Here is a 16,959-nt window from a genome sequence, read left to right as displayed (position 1 = left end):
TGTTGTTGAGGAACAAGGGGGAAGGGCTGCTTGCTGTGTGTGTGTATTTAGCAATGAGTGTATATATTCAGCAGTCTGTGTGTGCGTATTCAGCAGTCTGTGTGTATGTATTCAACAGTCTGTGTGTATGAATTCAACAGTCTGTGTGTATGTATTCAACAGTCTGTGTGTATGTATTCAACAGTCTATGTGTATGTATTCAACAGTGTTCGTGTGTATGTATTCAGCGGTCTGTGTGTATATATTCAGCAGTGAGTGTGTGTATTCAGCAGTCTGTCTGTGTGTATTCAGCAGTGAGTGTGTGTATTCAGCAGTGAGTGTATGTATTCAGCAGTGAGTGTATGTATTCAGCAGTCTGTGTGTGCATGAATTCAGCACTCTGTGTGTGCATGAATTCAGCACTCTGTGTGTGCATGAATTCAGCACTCTGTGTGTGCATGTACTCAGCACTCTGTGTGTGCATGTACTCAGCACTCTGTGTGTGCATGTACTCAGCACTCTGTGTGTGCATGTACTCAGCACTCTGTGTGTGCATGTACTCAGCACTCTGTGTGTATTTAGCAGTTAGTGTATGTATTTAGCATTCTGTGTATGTGTGTATATTTAGACATAGAGAGACTAGGACACTGAGTCTCTAGGGGACACTGGAAGACACTTAGAGACATGGAGACACTGGGAGACAAGGAGACACTGGGAGACTAATGGACACAGAGACATGGAGACACTGGTAGACTAAGGAACACAGATACAGGGAGACAGTGGGAGCAATCCCCCTATACAGCAGAATCAAACAGTAGTTTTTTTGGCGATTTTACAGAATTTTCTCTTATGTCACTTCTTGTGATTTACAACCTGTGATGTCACTCATAAATAATTAATTATGCAAATTAGTATGGTCGGTATCTTTTCCCAAGAAAGGTGGAACCCTAGTTGCAACTGATGAGAGCCATGTTTTAAATGAACTAGAGGTTACAGCAAGCATGTCAAACTCAAAGGCTAGCACAGGCCAAATAAACAAGGTTTAAGTTTATGTGGGCCACAAAAAAAAATAACTTTCATTTTCATAGAAACGTAGGTTTTGAGGAGTACAGTATTAAAAAAAAAAGCATCCCCCTCTAATATACCCAAGCCCCTCCTCTATTAAACCCCAGCCCCTCCTCTACTAAACCCCAGTCCCCCCACTCTGTACTAATTCCCAGTCCCCCCCATACTAAATCCCAGTCCCCCCATACCAATTCCCAGTCCCCCCTCTACTAAATTCCAGCACCCCCTCTACTAAACTCCGGTCCTTGTTAAAAAAACAAACAAACCAATATTAGCCAAGAAGCAGACTCCACTCACATTGCCGCTGCCAGTATTCGACTTTTGAGTCCAGACTCTGGTATACCCCCAATGGCACTGTCTGCACCCTGTGCCAAAGCAGATCCTCCTGCTACTCCTTGAAAACCTGTGAAGGTGGAGCACGTTGACGTCATGTCTGAATGTGACATGGCATTACATGCCTCTGTGCACCTCCAGGTCCTCCACTGTCCAGCCGCGGCCATCGCAACACTGACCAACACACACTCACTGACAGACACACACACTCACTCACTGACAGACACACACACTCACTAACAGAAAAGCACCCTCACTGACAGACAGGCACACTTATTGACAGACAAACATTTACACATTCACATAATTTTCTTTATTGCTCCCTACCTTTGGGAGCTGGTGTGGGGCCTCTTCCTGGGGTCCAGTGGGGATCTTCTCTCAGGAGCTCAGTGTAGTGATGCCAGGTGCCGGAATTACGTCATATTCCGGCACCCAGCATCACTGCAGAGGGCACGCGCGAATGAGCAGTGAGGAGCAAGAAGACTGAGCTCCCTTGCTGCCGCCAGCGACCTCTCCTCCCCAGCCGGGTAAATTTGAGCATAATAGGCACCTGCTATGTAAAGGGAGCAGGTGCCTACTCTGCCTTAACATGTCAAACTCGCGGCTCGCTGGGCCGCAAAGATATTCATTGTGGGCCGTGAGTTTGACATGCTTGAACTACAGGATGTAGGTTATTGTTACACACATGGTAGAAGGGCAATTTTGACAGAATAGACTGAGAAGAGATTGCCAAGTGTATAATGAGTATCAAACTTCATATAATATTAAAATTGCATTAGTATATTTATCCTTTACCAGGTTGGCTGTAAGTAACTGGATGCCCCTCAAAGTGTCTCTTAATCCATGGTTATTTATTAAAGTGAGGATTGTTGGGAATTGTCATTTTAAAACCAAAATAGCCAAACTGGAAGCATGGCTGACTTAGAGGATCTTTTCAGTTCAGCTATATTGGCATTAAATTTTAAATGAACTTTGAATTTACCACAATTTCTACTTTAGTAAACAACCTTGTAAAATATTTATTTTCTAAAAACTATATGGTCGTAAAGTGAACACCAAACAGTTGATTTGGAAAAAATCTCCAACTCCAAAATAGTTACAGCTGGGCTATTTTAACCAAAATATTGCAATTCAGTTTTCAGTTGATCGCAATTTAGTGTTCAGCGAATAAACTTCAAAATAAATAAGAATTAAAACCTTAAACTCTCTAGGAATTGCATTCCTTACTTGTATGCTTACATATCCTTTGTATAGCTCTGTGGAATATCTGGAGTGCTGGAATACTTTTATGAAGCTAGGCTAATGATACCAAATACCATATGGAAATAATATGTCAATATAATGAATTTGCAGGAACAGTACTTCATATTGTCTGGGTTTTGCTATACACATGAAATGTAAATACATTACAGCGCACTTCCCACCTAAACGCTCTGTGCTGATAAGCCTCCACATATACATCAGGGTTCACAAAGTCCAAATGGTTGCTTGCCGGACAATGACCAGTGGGTGGCAACGATAAATACATCGTAATGGGAGGTAACTGCAGACCAGACTGGGCGCCAGCAAAACACTTGATCAAAAACCTAAAGGAATCATGTGTGAAAAAATTATTCAGCAGAATTAGTAGTTTTAGTAGTCTGAACTTACAGTTGTGCTCAAAAGTTTGCATACCCTTGGAGAATTGGTAATATATGTACCATTTGTTTAAAGAAAACATGAGTGAGCAGGCAAAACACATTTCTTATTTTTCTTATGGGATTCATATTCAACTGGAGGTTATAACAGAATGACACAATCATAAAACAAAACATGGCAAAATAAAATGAAACGACCCCTGTTCAATAGTCTGCATACCCTTAGTTATTAATACGGTGTATTGCTCCCTTTAGCAGCAATGACAGCATGCAGTCTTTTGTAATAGTTGTCTATGAGGCCCCTAATTCTTGCAGGTGGTAACTATAGCTGCCCGTTTGTCTTGGCAAAATGCCTCCAGGTCATGCAAAGTCTTTGGTCGTATTGCATGAAGAGCACATTTGAGATCTCTCCATAGTGGCTCGATGATACTAAGGTCAGGAGACTGATGGACACTCCAGAACCTTTACCTTTTTCTGCTGTAACCATTGGAGAGTCAACATTGCCTTGTGCTTAAGGTCATTGTCATGCTGGAAAATCCAAGAGTGTCCCATGCGCAGCCTTCATTCAGAAGAATGCAAATTGTCTGCAAGTATTTTCTGATAACATGAGCTCACCCCCCCCCCCCCCCCTCCACAACATCAGTGAGCCACCACCATGCTTCACAGTGGGGATGGTATTCTTTTTACTATAGGCCTTGTTAACCCCTTGGCAGTGGCGTACTAAGAGGAGGGCAAGGGGGGGTGGTCTGCCCCGGGTGCCACCCCCCCTCCCTCACACAATAAACCACCCTCTCCTCATCACCCCCTCCCCTCTCACAATCAGACCACCACCCTCTCACAATCACCCCCTCCCCTCTCACAATCACTCTCTCCCCTCTCACAATCAGACCCCCTCCCGCTCACAATCAGACCCCCTCGCTCTCATCACCCCCTCCCTCTCCTCATCACCCCCCCTCTCCTCAACACCCCCCTCCCTCTCCTCATCACCCACCTCCCTCTCCTCATCACCCACCTCCCTCTCCTCATCACCCACCTCCCTCTCCTCATCACCCACCTCCCTCTCCTCATCACCCACCTACCTCTCCTCATCACCCCCTCCCTCTCCTCATCACCCCCTCCCTCTTACAATCAGCACCCCTCCCTCACACAATAAACCCCCCTCTCCTCATCACCCCCTCTCTCTCACAATCACCCCCTCCCCTCTCACAATCAGACCCCCTCCCTCTCACAATCAGACCCCCTCCCTCTCACAATCAGACCCCCTCGCTCTCATCATCGCCCCCTCCCTCTCATCAACCCCCCTCCCTCTCACAATCACCCCCTCTCATCATCACCCCCCTCATCAAATATAGGATCGCCCTGGTGCCAAATGCTCCAGGTACGTCCCTGCCCCTCTGGCATATTGTAACTGGCTTTTTTTGTGGAAGCTGTGAGGCATGTCAAGGTGTTGTCGGGTATATTGTAACTGGGCTTTTTTTGTGGCATTGGCACAGTAAAGTCTTCTTTCTGGCAACTTGACCATGCAGCTCATTTTTATTCAATTATCGTCGTATTGTGCTCCTTCAAACAAACACACTGTATTTTTCCAGAGCAGCCTGTATTTCTCCTCAGGTTACCTGAGGGTTTTTCTTTGTATCCTGAACAATTTTCTGGCAGTGGTGGCTGAAATCTTTCTTGGTCTACCTGTCCTTAGCTTCGTATCAAGAGATGCCCAAATTTTCCACTTCTTAATAAGTTATTGAACAGCACTGACTGGCATTTTCAAGACTTTGGATATCGTTTTATATCCTTTTCCATCTTTATAAAGTTCCATTACCTTGTTACGCAGGTCTTTTGACTATGTAGCCTGCTCAGTGCATCCACGTGAGAGCTAACAAACTCATTGACTATTTATACAAATATACTAATTGCAATTTAAAAAGCCACAGGTGTGGGAAATTAACCTTTGATTGCCATTTTAACCTATGTGTTTCACCTTGTGTGTCTGTAACAAGGCCAAACATTCAAGGGTATGTAAACTTTTGATCAGGGCCATTTGGGTGATTTCTGTTTGATTTTAAAATGAGCCAAACAACTATGTGATAAAAAAAAAATGGTTTCATATGATCACTATCCTTAGATAAAATATTTTTTTTTGCATGATCAGTCATATTTTCAAAATCATAGTTACATAGGTACATAGCTGAAAAGAGACTTGTGTCCATCAAATTCAGCCTTTTCTCACATTTGTTTTTTGCTGTTGATCCAAAAGAAGGCAAAAAAAACCTAGTCCAAAGCACTTCCAATTTTGTAACAAACTAGGAAAAACAATCCTTCTTGACCCCAGAATGGCAGTCAGATTTATCCTTGGATCAAGCAGCTATTACCCTACATTGAAAAATTATATCCTTGAATGTATCTATGCATCTAGTTGCTGTTTGAACATCTGTATGGACTCTGTATGGATAAAACCACTTCTTCAGGCAGAGAATTCCACATCTTTATTGCTCTTACAGTAAAAAAAAAAAACCTTTCCTTTGCCTTAGATGAAATCTTCTTTCTTCCAGTCTAAACGCATGACCTCGTGTCCTATGTAAAGTCCGGTTTGTGAATACATTTCCACACAATCGTTTGTATTGGCCCCGAATATATTTGTATAATGTTATCACATTCCCTCTCAGACAACGTTTTTCTAAACTAAAGAGGTTTACATTTGTTAACCTTTCTTCATAGCTAATATGTTACATTCCTTGTATTCATTTTGTAGACCGCCTCTGCACTTTTTTAGTGCCATAATATCCTTCTTTAGAACAGGTGCCCAATATTGCACAGCATATTCATTATGTGATCTTACCAGTGATTTATAAAGAGGCAAAATGATATTCTTATCCCTGGAATTAATGTCCTTTTTCATGCAAGACAGTACCTTACTGGCCTTAGCCACTGCTGATTGACATTGCACATTGTTGCATAGGTTCTCCATAACAATTCCCAAGTCCTTTTCGTGTGTTGTAATTCCTAATTCACTTCCATTAAGGGTATACGTTGCTTGTGTATTCTTTACGCCGAAGTGCATAACTTTGCATTTTTCAACATTAAATTTCATCTGCTATTTGAGTGCCCAGTCCCCCAGTCTATCTAAATCCCTCTGCAGCAATGTAATATTTTTCTCACATTGTATTACTTTAGAGTTTTGTGTCATCTGCAAACACTGAAACATGACACTCACTGCTTTTTTCAAGATCATTTATAAACATGTTAAATAGAAGGGGTCCCAGAACAGAACCCTGAGGGACACCACTTGCTACCTCTATCCAGCTTGAAAATTTACCATTAATGACAACTCTTTGTACTCTATTTTTAAGACAATGTTCTACCCAAGAACAAGCATTTTCATCTACATAAATTTCTTTGAGTTTGAACACTAATCTATTGTGTGGAACTGTATCAAATGCCAAAACTTTTGAGCACCACTATACATACTGGTCAAAAACCATGTTCAACATGGATACCTTGCCGTCTGCAGGTGTAGAACAGTATTTTCTCCTTCATAAGTGCACGCTGCAACTACCTTTGTGTACAGGGTAGGGAGACCACTAAAAAGAGAATATCCGTGACCCCCACAGGCCTTCCGACACACCTCCACTCCATTGGCACAGATTTCTGTTGCATAGGCTTTGACACTGGATGCAAGAGCGTGAAGCTGAGGAGAAATGGATACACTTTAAATTTAGATTAAAAGCATTACAGACCATGTGTGACCATATTATATTGGTTACAATCAGTGTAATTCTTTGATGTATGTCAATTAATTTTTGGTACATGTATAGCTTGGAGGAAAGATGAGACGGGGGGATATGACAGAAACATTTAAATATATAAAGGGAGTCAAACCGTAAAGGAAGATAGTATATTTAAAAGAAGGAAAACTATCACAACAAGAGGACATAGTCTTAAATTAGAGGGGCAAATGTTTAAAAATAATATCAGGACGTATTACTTTACTGAGAGAGTAGTGGATGCATGGAATAGCCTTCCAGCTGAAGTGGTAGAGGTTAACACAGTGAGGGAGTTTAAGCACGTGTGGGATAGACATAAGGCTATCCTAGATATAAGCTAAGGCCAGGGACTAATGAAAGTATTTAGAAAATTGGGCAGACTAGATGGGCCGAATGGTTCTTAACTGCCGTCACATTCTATGGTTCTATATTACCATTGTTCTATAACACAACAATTTCTATGTACAGTGATTCACAATATATTGGTACTGTCAGAATTTGTACATGTTCTACGAATAGTAGGGGGAAACTTGAGATATATATATATATATATAAAAACATTGCTAAACTCAAATACACACCAGTCAAGCCATAAGACTTGCTACTTTAACAGTGCTCTCACTACTGCAAGGGATTCTGGGTAGACGTATGCAAATGAGCAAATTTTTGCAGCTGTATACAACAGCTTTAACCCCTTAAGACCGCAGCCAAATGTACAAGTTGTGATCCAAAAAAAATGTAAACAAACCACAGAATTTTACTATATGTCTGTTCAACAATAATTTACCTCTTTCATACTAAGTGCACCCACACTTATTATATATCATTTTGTTCAGGGGAAACAGGGCTTTCATTTAATATCAAACATTCATGTATGGAACTCCATTTTATATGAATAAAATCTAAAAAACTTGAAAAAATTATGAAATCTTGCTATTTTTCAATTTCAGCATGGCAATTTAACTGTTAATGTCAGAATACTATTCGGTTTTCCTGCAATAAAACATACATATTTGTATTCAGAAATGTCTCACGAGTAAAACAGTACCCCCCATGTATAGGTTTTATGGGGTTTTGGAAAGTTACAGGGTCAAATATACGACTTGCCCATTATTTTATTTTCTGCATAGAAATTTGACAGATTGGTTTGAGTGACCTAGGTTGCCTTTTAGACCGTATGGCAGCCCAGAAATGAAAATTACCCCCATCATGGCATACCATTTGAAAAAGTAGACATCCCAGGGTATTCAAAATAGGGTATGGCCAGTCTTTTGTAGTAGCCACTTGGGCACAAACCCTAGCCAAAGTTAGCGTTTTTTTTGTGTTTTCTTTTTTTTACATAAAATCTGTACTTTCACTGGTAATATTATTGTTAGTATATAGTTTACTGCCCTGAAACACACCTAGTTCTGCTCAGTGATGTCTCACGAGTGCCATGGTACCCCCCATGTATAGGTTTTATGGGGTTTTGGAAAGTTTCAGGGTCATATATACAGCTTATCCATTTATGCTTTTTCACCTTGAAATTTGTCAGATTAGTTTGCAGTGTCCAGGCTGCCTTTGAGACCGTATGGCAGCCAAGAAATGAAAATTACCCCCATCATGGCATACCATTTGAAAAAGTAGACATCCCAGGGTATTCAAAATGGGGTATGCCTAGTCTTTTCTAGTAGCCACTTGGGCACAAACCCTAGCCAAATTTAGTGTTTGCTTGTTTTTTTTGCATTTTTCACATAAAATCTGTACTTTCACTGATAATATTATTGTTAGTATATAGTTTACTGCCCTGAAACACTCCTAGTTCTGCTCAGTGAGGTCTCACGAGCGCCATGGTACCCCCCATGTATAGGTTTTATGGGGTTTTGGAAAGTTTCAGGGTCATATATACGGCTTATCCATTTATGCTTTTTCACCTTGAAATTTGTCAGATTAGTTTGCAGTGTCCAGGCTGCCTTTGAGACTGTATGGCAGCCAAGAAATGAAAATTACCCCCATCATGGCATACCATTTGAAAAAGTAGACATCCCAGGGTATTCAAAATGGGGTATGCCCAGTCTTTTCTAGTAGCCACTTGGGCACAAACCCTAGCCAAATTTAGTTTGGTTTTTTTTTTTTGCATTTTTCACATAAAATCTGTACTTTCACTGATAATATTATTGTTAGTATATAGTTTACTGCCCTGAAACACTCCTAGTTCTGCTCAGTGAGGTCTCACGAGCGCCATGGTACCCCCCATGTATAGGTTTTATGGTGTTTTGGAAAGTTACACGGTCATATATACGGCTTATCCATTTAGGCTTTATTACATTGAAATTTGGCAAAGTGATTTTCTGGGCCTATATTGCATTTGAGAGAGCATGGCAGCCTGGGTAATAACATTTCCACTATTATGGCATACCATTTTCAAAAGTAGGCAACCCAGAGTATAAGAAATGGTGCATTGCAAGATGTTTGGTCTAACCACTTTATCAGAAATGAAGGGCCCACATAGGGGTTATAGCTTTATTTGTGCTTTTTCCCGCACATGAACTCCATTTTCACAGGACATTTCATATTCCTGATATGAGTTATTGCAACAAAGCCTCACTATTTGTATTTAACATTGTCTCCTGAATGTAACAGTACCCCCATGTACTAGATTCTCTGTTTTGGGGGGGAAGTCATGGGGACAAAAATATTAGATGTCCTTTTCAAAGTTGGCAATTTAACAAAGTGATTTTCTGGGTCTATCTCGCCTTTGAGAGAGCATGGCAGCCTGGGTAATAACATTTCCACTATTATGGCATACCATTTTCAAAAGAAGGCAACCCAGAGTATAAGAAATGGTGCATTGCAAGATGTTTGGTCTAAACACTTTATCAGAAATGAAGGGCCCACATAGCGGTTATAGCTTTATTTGTGCTTTTTCACGCACATGAACTCCATTTTCACAGGACATTTCATATTCCTGATATGAGTTATTGCAACAAAGCCTCACTATTTGTATTTAACATTGTCTCCTGAATGTAACAGTACCCCCATGTACTAGATTCTCTGTTTTGGGGGGGGAAGTCATGGGGACAAAAATATTAGATGTCCTTTTCAAAGTTGGCAATTTAACAAAGTGATTTTCTGGGTCTATCTCGCCTTTGAGAGAGCATGGCAGCCTGGGTAATAACATTTCCACTATTATGGCATACCATTTTCAAAAGAAGGCAACCCAGAGTATAACAAATGGCATAATTTGAGATGTTAGGTCTAGCCATTTTAACAGAAATGCTGGGCCCATGTAGCGATTTCTACTTTGATTTTTGTCTTTTTAATCAGATAAATAGCATTTTCACTGGAAATGTCATAATCCTGATATTAGTTAGTGCACTAGAGACTTAGTATTTTGATTTAACACTGTCTTTTGAATATAACAGTACCTACATGTACCATGTTTCCAGGTTTTTATTATATCACATGAATAGAACAGTACCCCACATACACTTTGATCTGAAGGCAGAGAGAGGCAGATAGATCTTTGATATCACATAGAGAGTCACTGTGTGAAAAGTTTGAGAAGTAAAAAAAAACGAAAAAAAAAAAACTATTTTTTGTAACCCTTTCAGTGCTAATCACAGCATTAACCCTGTGATCAGTTTTTTATTGGGAAGTCACATTTCAAGTACTACAAATGTAGTATTTTGAGTTGTTTGGTGTAGCCACTTTAGAATGGCTAGCGTAAACAGGGACAGGCCAAGGTCAGGGAAATCCAGAATTCAGAGTAGTCGGTAAAACAAGCCAAAGGGTCGGTACAGGCAGCTAACAAAGCGTAGTCAGGACAAGCCGAGGTCAGAAATCCAGGTAAATCAAGCAAACAAACTGCCACAGTCCCATACAGAGTGATTCAGAAATTCAGCTCTGTATGGTAGACTTTGAAACAGTCTGTTATGCAGAGGGCGGGTAGAGATGGGCAGGTTGGACAATAAAAACTGGAGTCCTTTCGGACTCCTTTCTTGTAGCAAACACGGCACTTTTTTTGGGGAGCTTTTTTACTAGGGGTGGATGGGATTCGGGAAGGGAAGTGTTTGCCACAAAGTCTTTGGAGATCTCCTGATTCCAAAGTGGGATTGGGGGGCTGGGTAAATAACATACGGGACAAAATGCTTAATGTGAATTCGAGGAAAGGGCAGGGCCTACCTATGACCTCTTTTGTATAGAGGACATAGGCATTGAAAATTGCAATCTGGCTCACGTAGATTGCAATTTTCTTGTACCAGGTCCTAGTTTTTCGGTTCACCAGATAGGGCTGTATGCATTGGTCAGCCAAGTCTACTCCCCCCATAAACTTGCTGTAGTCTACAATGCACTTCGGCTTTTCCAGATGCTCAGTGCTACCTCTCACAGACACTGGCACTGTACTTTCGTCATGCATCGTAGACAGCATGTATACATCTTTCCTATCTCTGAAGCGAAGAGTAAGCAACTCATCCTGGCGGAGAGCTGAAGAGGAACCTCTACTGCTTCTGCCACTTGCCAGGGCTTGGGGGAAACCCCTGCGATTCTTCCTCACTGTGCCACAGGCTAGGGTTTCAAAACAATATACATTTTTAAATAATTCTATACTGGTATAATAATTGTCAACCCATAGCCTATATCCCTTATTCAACAAGGGAAGGATTAGATCCCAAACAATCTTGCCACTTGTACCCACAGAATCAGGGCATCCTGGTGGGTCAAGATGGCTATCCTTCCCCTGGTAAATGCGAAACACCCATGTGTAACCAGTACAGGATTCACATAATTTATAAAATTTAACGCCATATCGGGACCGCTTCGATGGAATATATTGCTTAAATAGCAGTCGACCTTTAAATTTCATAAGGGACTCGTCAATTGAAATATCTTTATCGGGGACATAATTTTCAGAAAATTTGTCTGACAGGAGTTGAATAAAGGGCCGAATTTTATATAGCCTGTCAAACAGTGGGTCGTTTCTAGGGGGACACAGCGAGTTATCATTAAAATGAAGGAATCGCAGCAGTTGCACGTAGCGATCCCTCAACATAACCTCAGGGAAAAGAGGTGTAGCCAGGATACGTTGCTTGCTCCAGTAGGACCTGATACTGGGCTTTTTTACAATACCCATCATTAGGGTTAAAGCCCAAAACCGCTTCATCTCTGCGACATCCGTGGGTCTCCACATATTCCTGCGACCATGATGGGACCCCGGATGTGCAGAGAGATACTGCATAGCAAACAAATTCGTTTGCTGAGCCATGAGCTCAAATATATCGTCTGACATAAAGAGCTCAAAAAAACGAATTGGCTCGCAGTCGTCCACTGTTACAGTGATGCCAGGTGTAACAGTGAACGGCGGTATTTCTGGGGCCATCATATTTGGAGGCACCCAGTCTCTGCCTGGCATTGGGCTTGCTGAGCGTCCTCTTGTGAGTGGTGGTGGGGCACCATCACTTGAGGTCTCACTCAGAGGCTCAATGTCAGAGCAGTGGCGGATCCAGAGCCTGATCTCGGGAGGGGCACTTGTAGATTATTTAAATAAATAATCCAGACACAATAACCACTACAGCTCAGTGTAGTGGTTATAGTGCCAATAATGCCAAGACCCCCTCCCAGAGTAAGTAGTCAAACTGTTTAAGAACTGTTTGACAACTTACCTGAGGTCGTCTGGGAAATGGGGCTGTAGTAGGGCAGAGGAGCAGTGGTAAGTGTGAGTGGTGCAATGTGTGAGGGGTGCAGTGTGTGTGTGTGTGTGAGGGGGACAGTGTATTAGCAGTGTGTGTGTGAAGGTGTGTGGATCAGTATGTGTGTGTGACAGTTACAGTGTGTGTGTGTGTGTGTGTATTGCAGTGTATGTGTGGGGCAATGTATGTGTGTGGGGGCAGTGTGTGTATGTAGGGGCAATGTGTGTGTATGGGGGCAGTGTATGTGTATATGGGGGCAATGTGTGTGTGTATATGGGGGGCAGGGGCAATGTGTGTGTGTGTGTGTGTGTATGGGGGCAGGGGCAATGTGTGTGTGTGTATGGGGGGCAGGGGCAATGTGTGTGTATGGGGGCAGTGTATGTGTATATGGGGGCAATGTGTGTGTGTATATGGGGGGCAGGGGCAATGTGTGTGTGTGTGTGTGTGTGTGTATATGGGGGGCAGGGGCAATGTGTGTGTGTGTGTATGGGGGGCAGGGGCAATGTGTGTGTGTGTGTGTGTGTGTATGGGGGGCAGGGGCAATGTGTGTGTGTGTGTATGGGGGGCAGGGGCAATGTGTGTGTATGGGGGGCAGGGGCAATGTGTGTGTGTATGGGGGGCAGGGGCAATGTGTGTGTGTATGGGGGGCAGGGGCAATGTGTGTGTGTATGGGGGGCAGGGGCAATGTGTGTGTGTATGGGGGGCAGGGGCAATGTGTGTGTATATGGGGGCAGGGGCAATGTGTGTGTGTATGGGGGGCAGGGGCAATGTGTGTGTATGGGGGGCAGGGGCAATGTGTGTGTATGGGGGCAGGGGCAATGTGTGTGTGTATGGGGGGCAGGGGCAATGTGTGTGTATGGGGGGCAGGGGCAATGTGTGTGTATATGGGGGCAGGGGCAATGTGTGTGTATGGGGGGCAGGGGCAATGTGTGTGTATGGGGGGCAGGGGCAATGTGTGTGTATATGGGGGCAGGGGCAATGTGTGTGTATATGGGGGCAGGGGCAATGTGTGTGTATATGGGGGCAGGGGCAATGTTTGTGTGTATGGGGGGCAGGGGCAATGTGTGTGTGTGTGTGTGTATGGGGGGCAGGGGCAATGTGTGTGTGTATGGGGGGCAGGGGCAATGTGTGTGTGTGTGTGTGTGTGTGTATGGGGGGCAGGGGCAATGTGTGTATATATGGGGGGCAGGGGCAATGTGTGTGTGTGTATGGGGGGCAGGGGCAATGTGTGTGTGTGTGATAAGAAGGATTTTTCTTTTAATGTGTGTGTGTTTTTTTGTTTTTTTTTAAATTAAATAAATGTTATGTCCCCCCTCCCTTCTTACCTTTACTGGGAGGAGGGGGGACATCTTTCGTTCCATGGTGGTCCCAGTGGGGTTCATTGGTGGTCCCAGTGGTAGGACTGAACTCTAGCCCGCGCTCCAGGGCTAGAGTTCACTCTCGCGAGATTTGGAGCGTTGCCGTGGTAACCGCGGCAACGCTCCAAATCTCGCGAGAGGAGGACCCGGAGGAGCTGCTGGTAACAGCTCCCGGGTCCTCTCTCCCTCCCCTGCCGGTCGGCTGTCAGCAATGTGCCTGCGGACCGGGGAGGGAGATCACTGATCTCCCTCCCCGGTCTGCAGGCACAATGCAGGGCTGGCACTTGGGCAATGTCAGCCCTGCATTAGCCGGCAGGGGAGAATCTCGTGGGGGGCAATTGCCCCGTTGCCCCCCCCCTGGATCCGCCACTGTGTCAGAGGCAGTGATAGTGTCACTGTCTTGCAGAGTGTCACTATCACTGCCTGCCAGAATGGCATACGCCTCCTCGGCTGAGTAGCGACGTGCCATTCTAGGGGGACAAATTAATTAATTTATATACTAAAGTGGGTAATTAATTATCTACCTGCCTAACACCTACTACCCGCCCTCAAAAAATAATATAAATGTACTGATCACAGTATAGGCAGCTGCAATCAGTACACTGAAAGGGTTATTTTCAGATCTATAAAAATAACCCTAAAAAAAAGTCAGTCTGATCAGAGAGCCCTCTGATCACAGTGATCACTGATACAGTACTGTACAGCAGATAAACTGTACAGTTTAGTGATCACGGCAGCGGGGAAAGGGTTAAGGGAGATTTGGGTTGCTGCGACTGACACAAAGGGTCAAAAAAAATTAGAAATAATTTTTTTGACCCAAAAAAGTTTTTAAAACTGAAAGGGTTATTTTTTGATCTGTAAAAATAACCCTAAAAAAGGTCAGTCTGATCAGAGAGCCCTCTGATCACAGTGATCACTGATACAGTACTGTACAGCAGATATACTGTACAGTATAGTGATCACGGCAGCGGGGAAAGGGTAATGGAGATTTGGGTTGCTGCGACTGACACAAAGGGTCAAAAAAAATTAGAAATAATTTTTTTGACCCAAAAAAGTTTTTAAAACTGAAAGGGTTATTTTTTGATCTGTAAAAATAACCCTAAAAAAGGTCAGTCTGATCAGAGAGCCCTCTGATCACAGTGATCACTGATACAGTACTGTACAGCAGATATACTGTACAGTATAGTGATCACGGCAGCGTGGAAAGGGTAATGGAGATTTGGGTTGCTGCGACTGACACAAAGGGTCAAAAAAAATTAGAAATAATTTTTTTGACCCAAAAAAGTTTTTAAAACTGAAAGGGTTATTTTTTGATCTGTAAAAATAACCCTAAAAAAGGTCAGTCTGATCAGAGAGCCCTCTGATCACAGTGATCACTGATACAGTACTGTACAGCAGATATACTGTACAGTATAGTGATCACGGCAGCGTGGAAAGGGTAATGGAGATTTGGGTTGCTGCGACTGACACAAAGGGTCAAAAAAAATTAGAAATAATTTTTTTGACCCAAAAAAGTTTTTAAAACTGAAAGGGTTATTTTTTGATCTGTAAAAATAACCCTAAAAAAGGTCAGTCTGATCAGAGAGCCCTCTGATCACAGTGATCACTGATACAGTACTGTACAGCAGATATACTGTACAGTATAGTGATCACGGCAGCGGGGAAAGGGTAATGGAGATTTGGGTTGCTGCGACTGACACAAAGGATCAAAAAAAATTAGAAATAATTTTTTTTTGATCCAAAAAAATAATAATAAATAAATACCCTAATCAGGTTGATCACAGTAATATGCTGTGATCAGCACTGAAAGGGTTAAATAAAATATAAATTTGAAAACTTTAAAAAAAAATTTAAACTTTCTTTTTCCACAGGAGCTGCAAAAACCACGATCTCTCTGCCTCTCTCTCTCAGATCGAAGTGAGGTGAGGAGAGGGGCAGAGACAATGTGTCAGCCAGTGATCTGAGATCATTGGCTGACACATACTAACAGTGATCACAGTGACTGGCTGTCACTGTGATCACCTCCTACAGATCGCGGTAATTGGCCACAGGGGGAGTGCCTGGGAGGTACAGGCATGCCCCCACCGTGATCTGTAGGGGGCTAATGGCTGCAGTTACATGTGTCAGCCAATAGGCTGACACATAGTAACACTGATCGCACTGACAGGCTATGGCAGCCTGTCAGTGTGATCTGATTGCAGCCTGACAGTGCAGATCGCGGTCACTGACCCCAGGGGGGCTGCCTGGGGGGCCAGGCATGTCCCCCGACCGCGATCTGCTGCAGGAGAATGCGGCCGGCTCCATGTGTCAGCCGATTTCAAATCGGCTGACACATGGTAAATACCGATCGCAGTGACAGCCTGTCACTGCGATCAGAAGCTGCAGACCGCGGTCCCCAGGCACAGGGGGGCTGCCTGGGGGGCCAGGCATGTCCCCCGACCGCGATCTGCAGCGGCCATGTGCCGCCGGCCACGTGGGGGGTAAGACCGCACAGGACGTACTATGCCTTCCTGCGGCGTTTAGAGCCGCCCAAATAAGGACGGCATAGTACGTCCTGCGGTCTTAAGGGGTTAAAAACACAACTCAGGAAGAGGAGCAAAGCCAGTGAACCACTCATGGACAGCTGTTTCGTTGTTAATGTTACTTATCAGCATGAGGTTTTTACTGGCTTGCTATGGAGGCTTGGCGTTACTTGAAAAGTACATACCAATGAAAACCCCTGGTTTTCATCCACACTTTTTTCCGCAACTCTTTTTGGTATGTACTTTTCAAGTAACGCCAAGCCTCCACAGCAAGGCAGTAACCAATCACACAACCTTTGTCTACGTTTGTTTACACTCTGCAGAGGCTAGTATAAACACTGGGCCTCCTAAAGATTAGAGGACTTCTAGAATAAAGGTGAAAACAACATAAGAGAGCAGCATCAAAGGGCAATATATGACTTAAAGATTATTTAACCCAATTTAATCTTTGCATATAGCATAGAACTGACTGACGAAGGTCAGTAGTAAATTGAGTAAATTTAGTTAATGTGCCCTGACGGCCTTTGTGTTCCCTTAAGCCTTTTCTTTTGTCTTTTTCCTGATTTTCTTTTTTGTTGTCGCATCATACCACCTTATACTTCTCCCCTATTTCTGATATTTCGTGTGGTTAGTTTGGT

At 43.2% G+C, this 16,959-nt stretch overlaps 1 protein-coding gene across 1 annotated transcript in view; it reads right to left on the bottom strand.

Annotated features, from left to right (window-relative positions):
- Positions 1-16,959, bottom strand: part of ACOX2 (acyl-CoA oxidase 2) — an 81,498-nt gene that overhangs the window by 11,558 nt on the left and 52,981 nt on the right. Inside the window, exons 9-10 of the mRNA XM_063426862.1 lie at positions 6,506-6,696; positions 2,802-2,963 (exon numbers count right to left, since the gene is read on the bottom strand). Of these exons, the coding sequence (XP_063282932.1) occupies positions 2,802-2,963; positions 6,506-6,696 (353 nt within the window). The remainder of the gene's footprint in view (positions 1-2,801; positions 2,964-6,505; positions 6,697-16,959) is intronic.

This window comes from Pelobates fuscus, chromosome 7, assembly GCF_036172605.1.
Source record: "Pelobates fuscus isolate aPelFus1 chromosome 7, aPelFus1.pri, whole genome shotgun sequence".
Taxonomy (NCBI): domain Eukaryota; kingdom Metazoa; phylum Chordata; class Amphibia; order Anura; family Pelobatidae; genus Pelobates; species Pelobates fuscus.
Note: the sequence above shows the minus strand (reverse complement) of the source record. Positions and strands in the feature narration are given on the sequence as shown.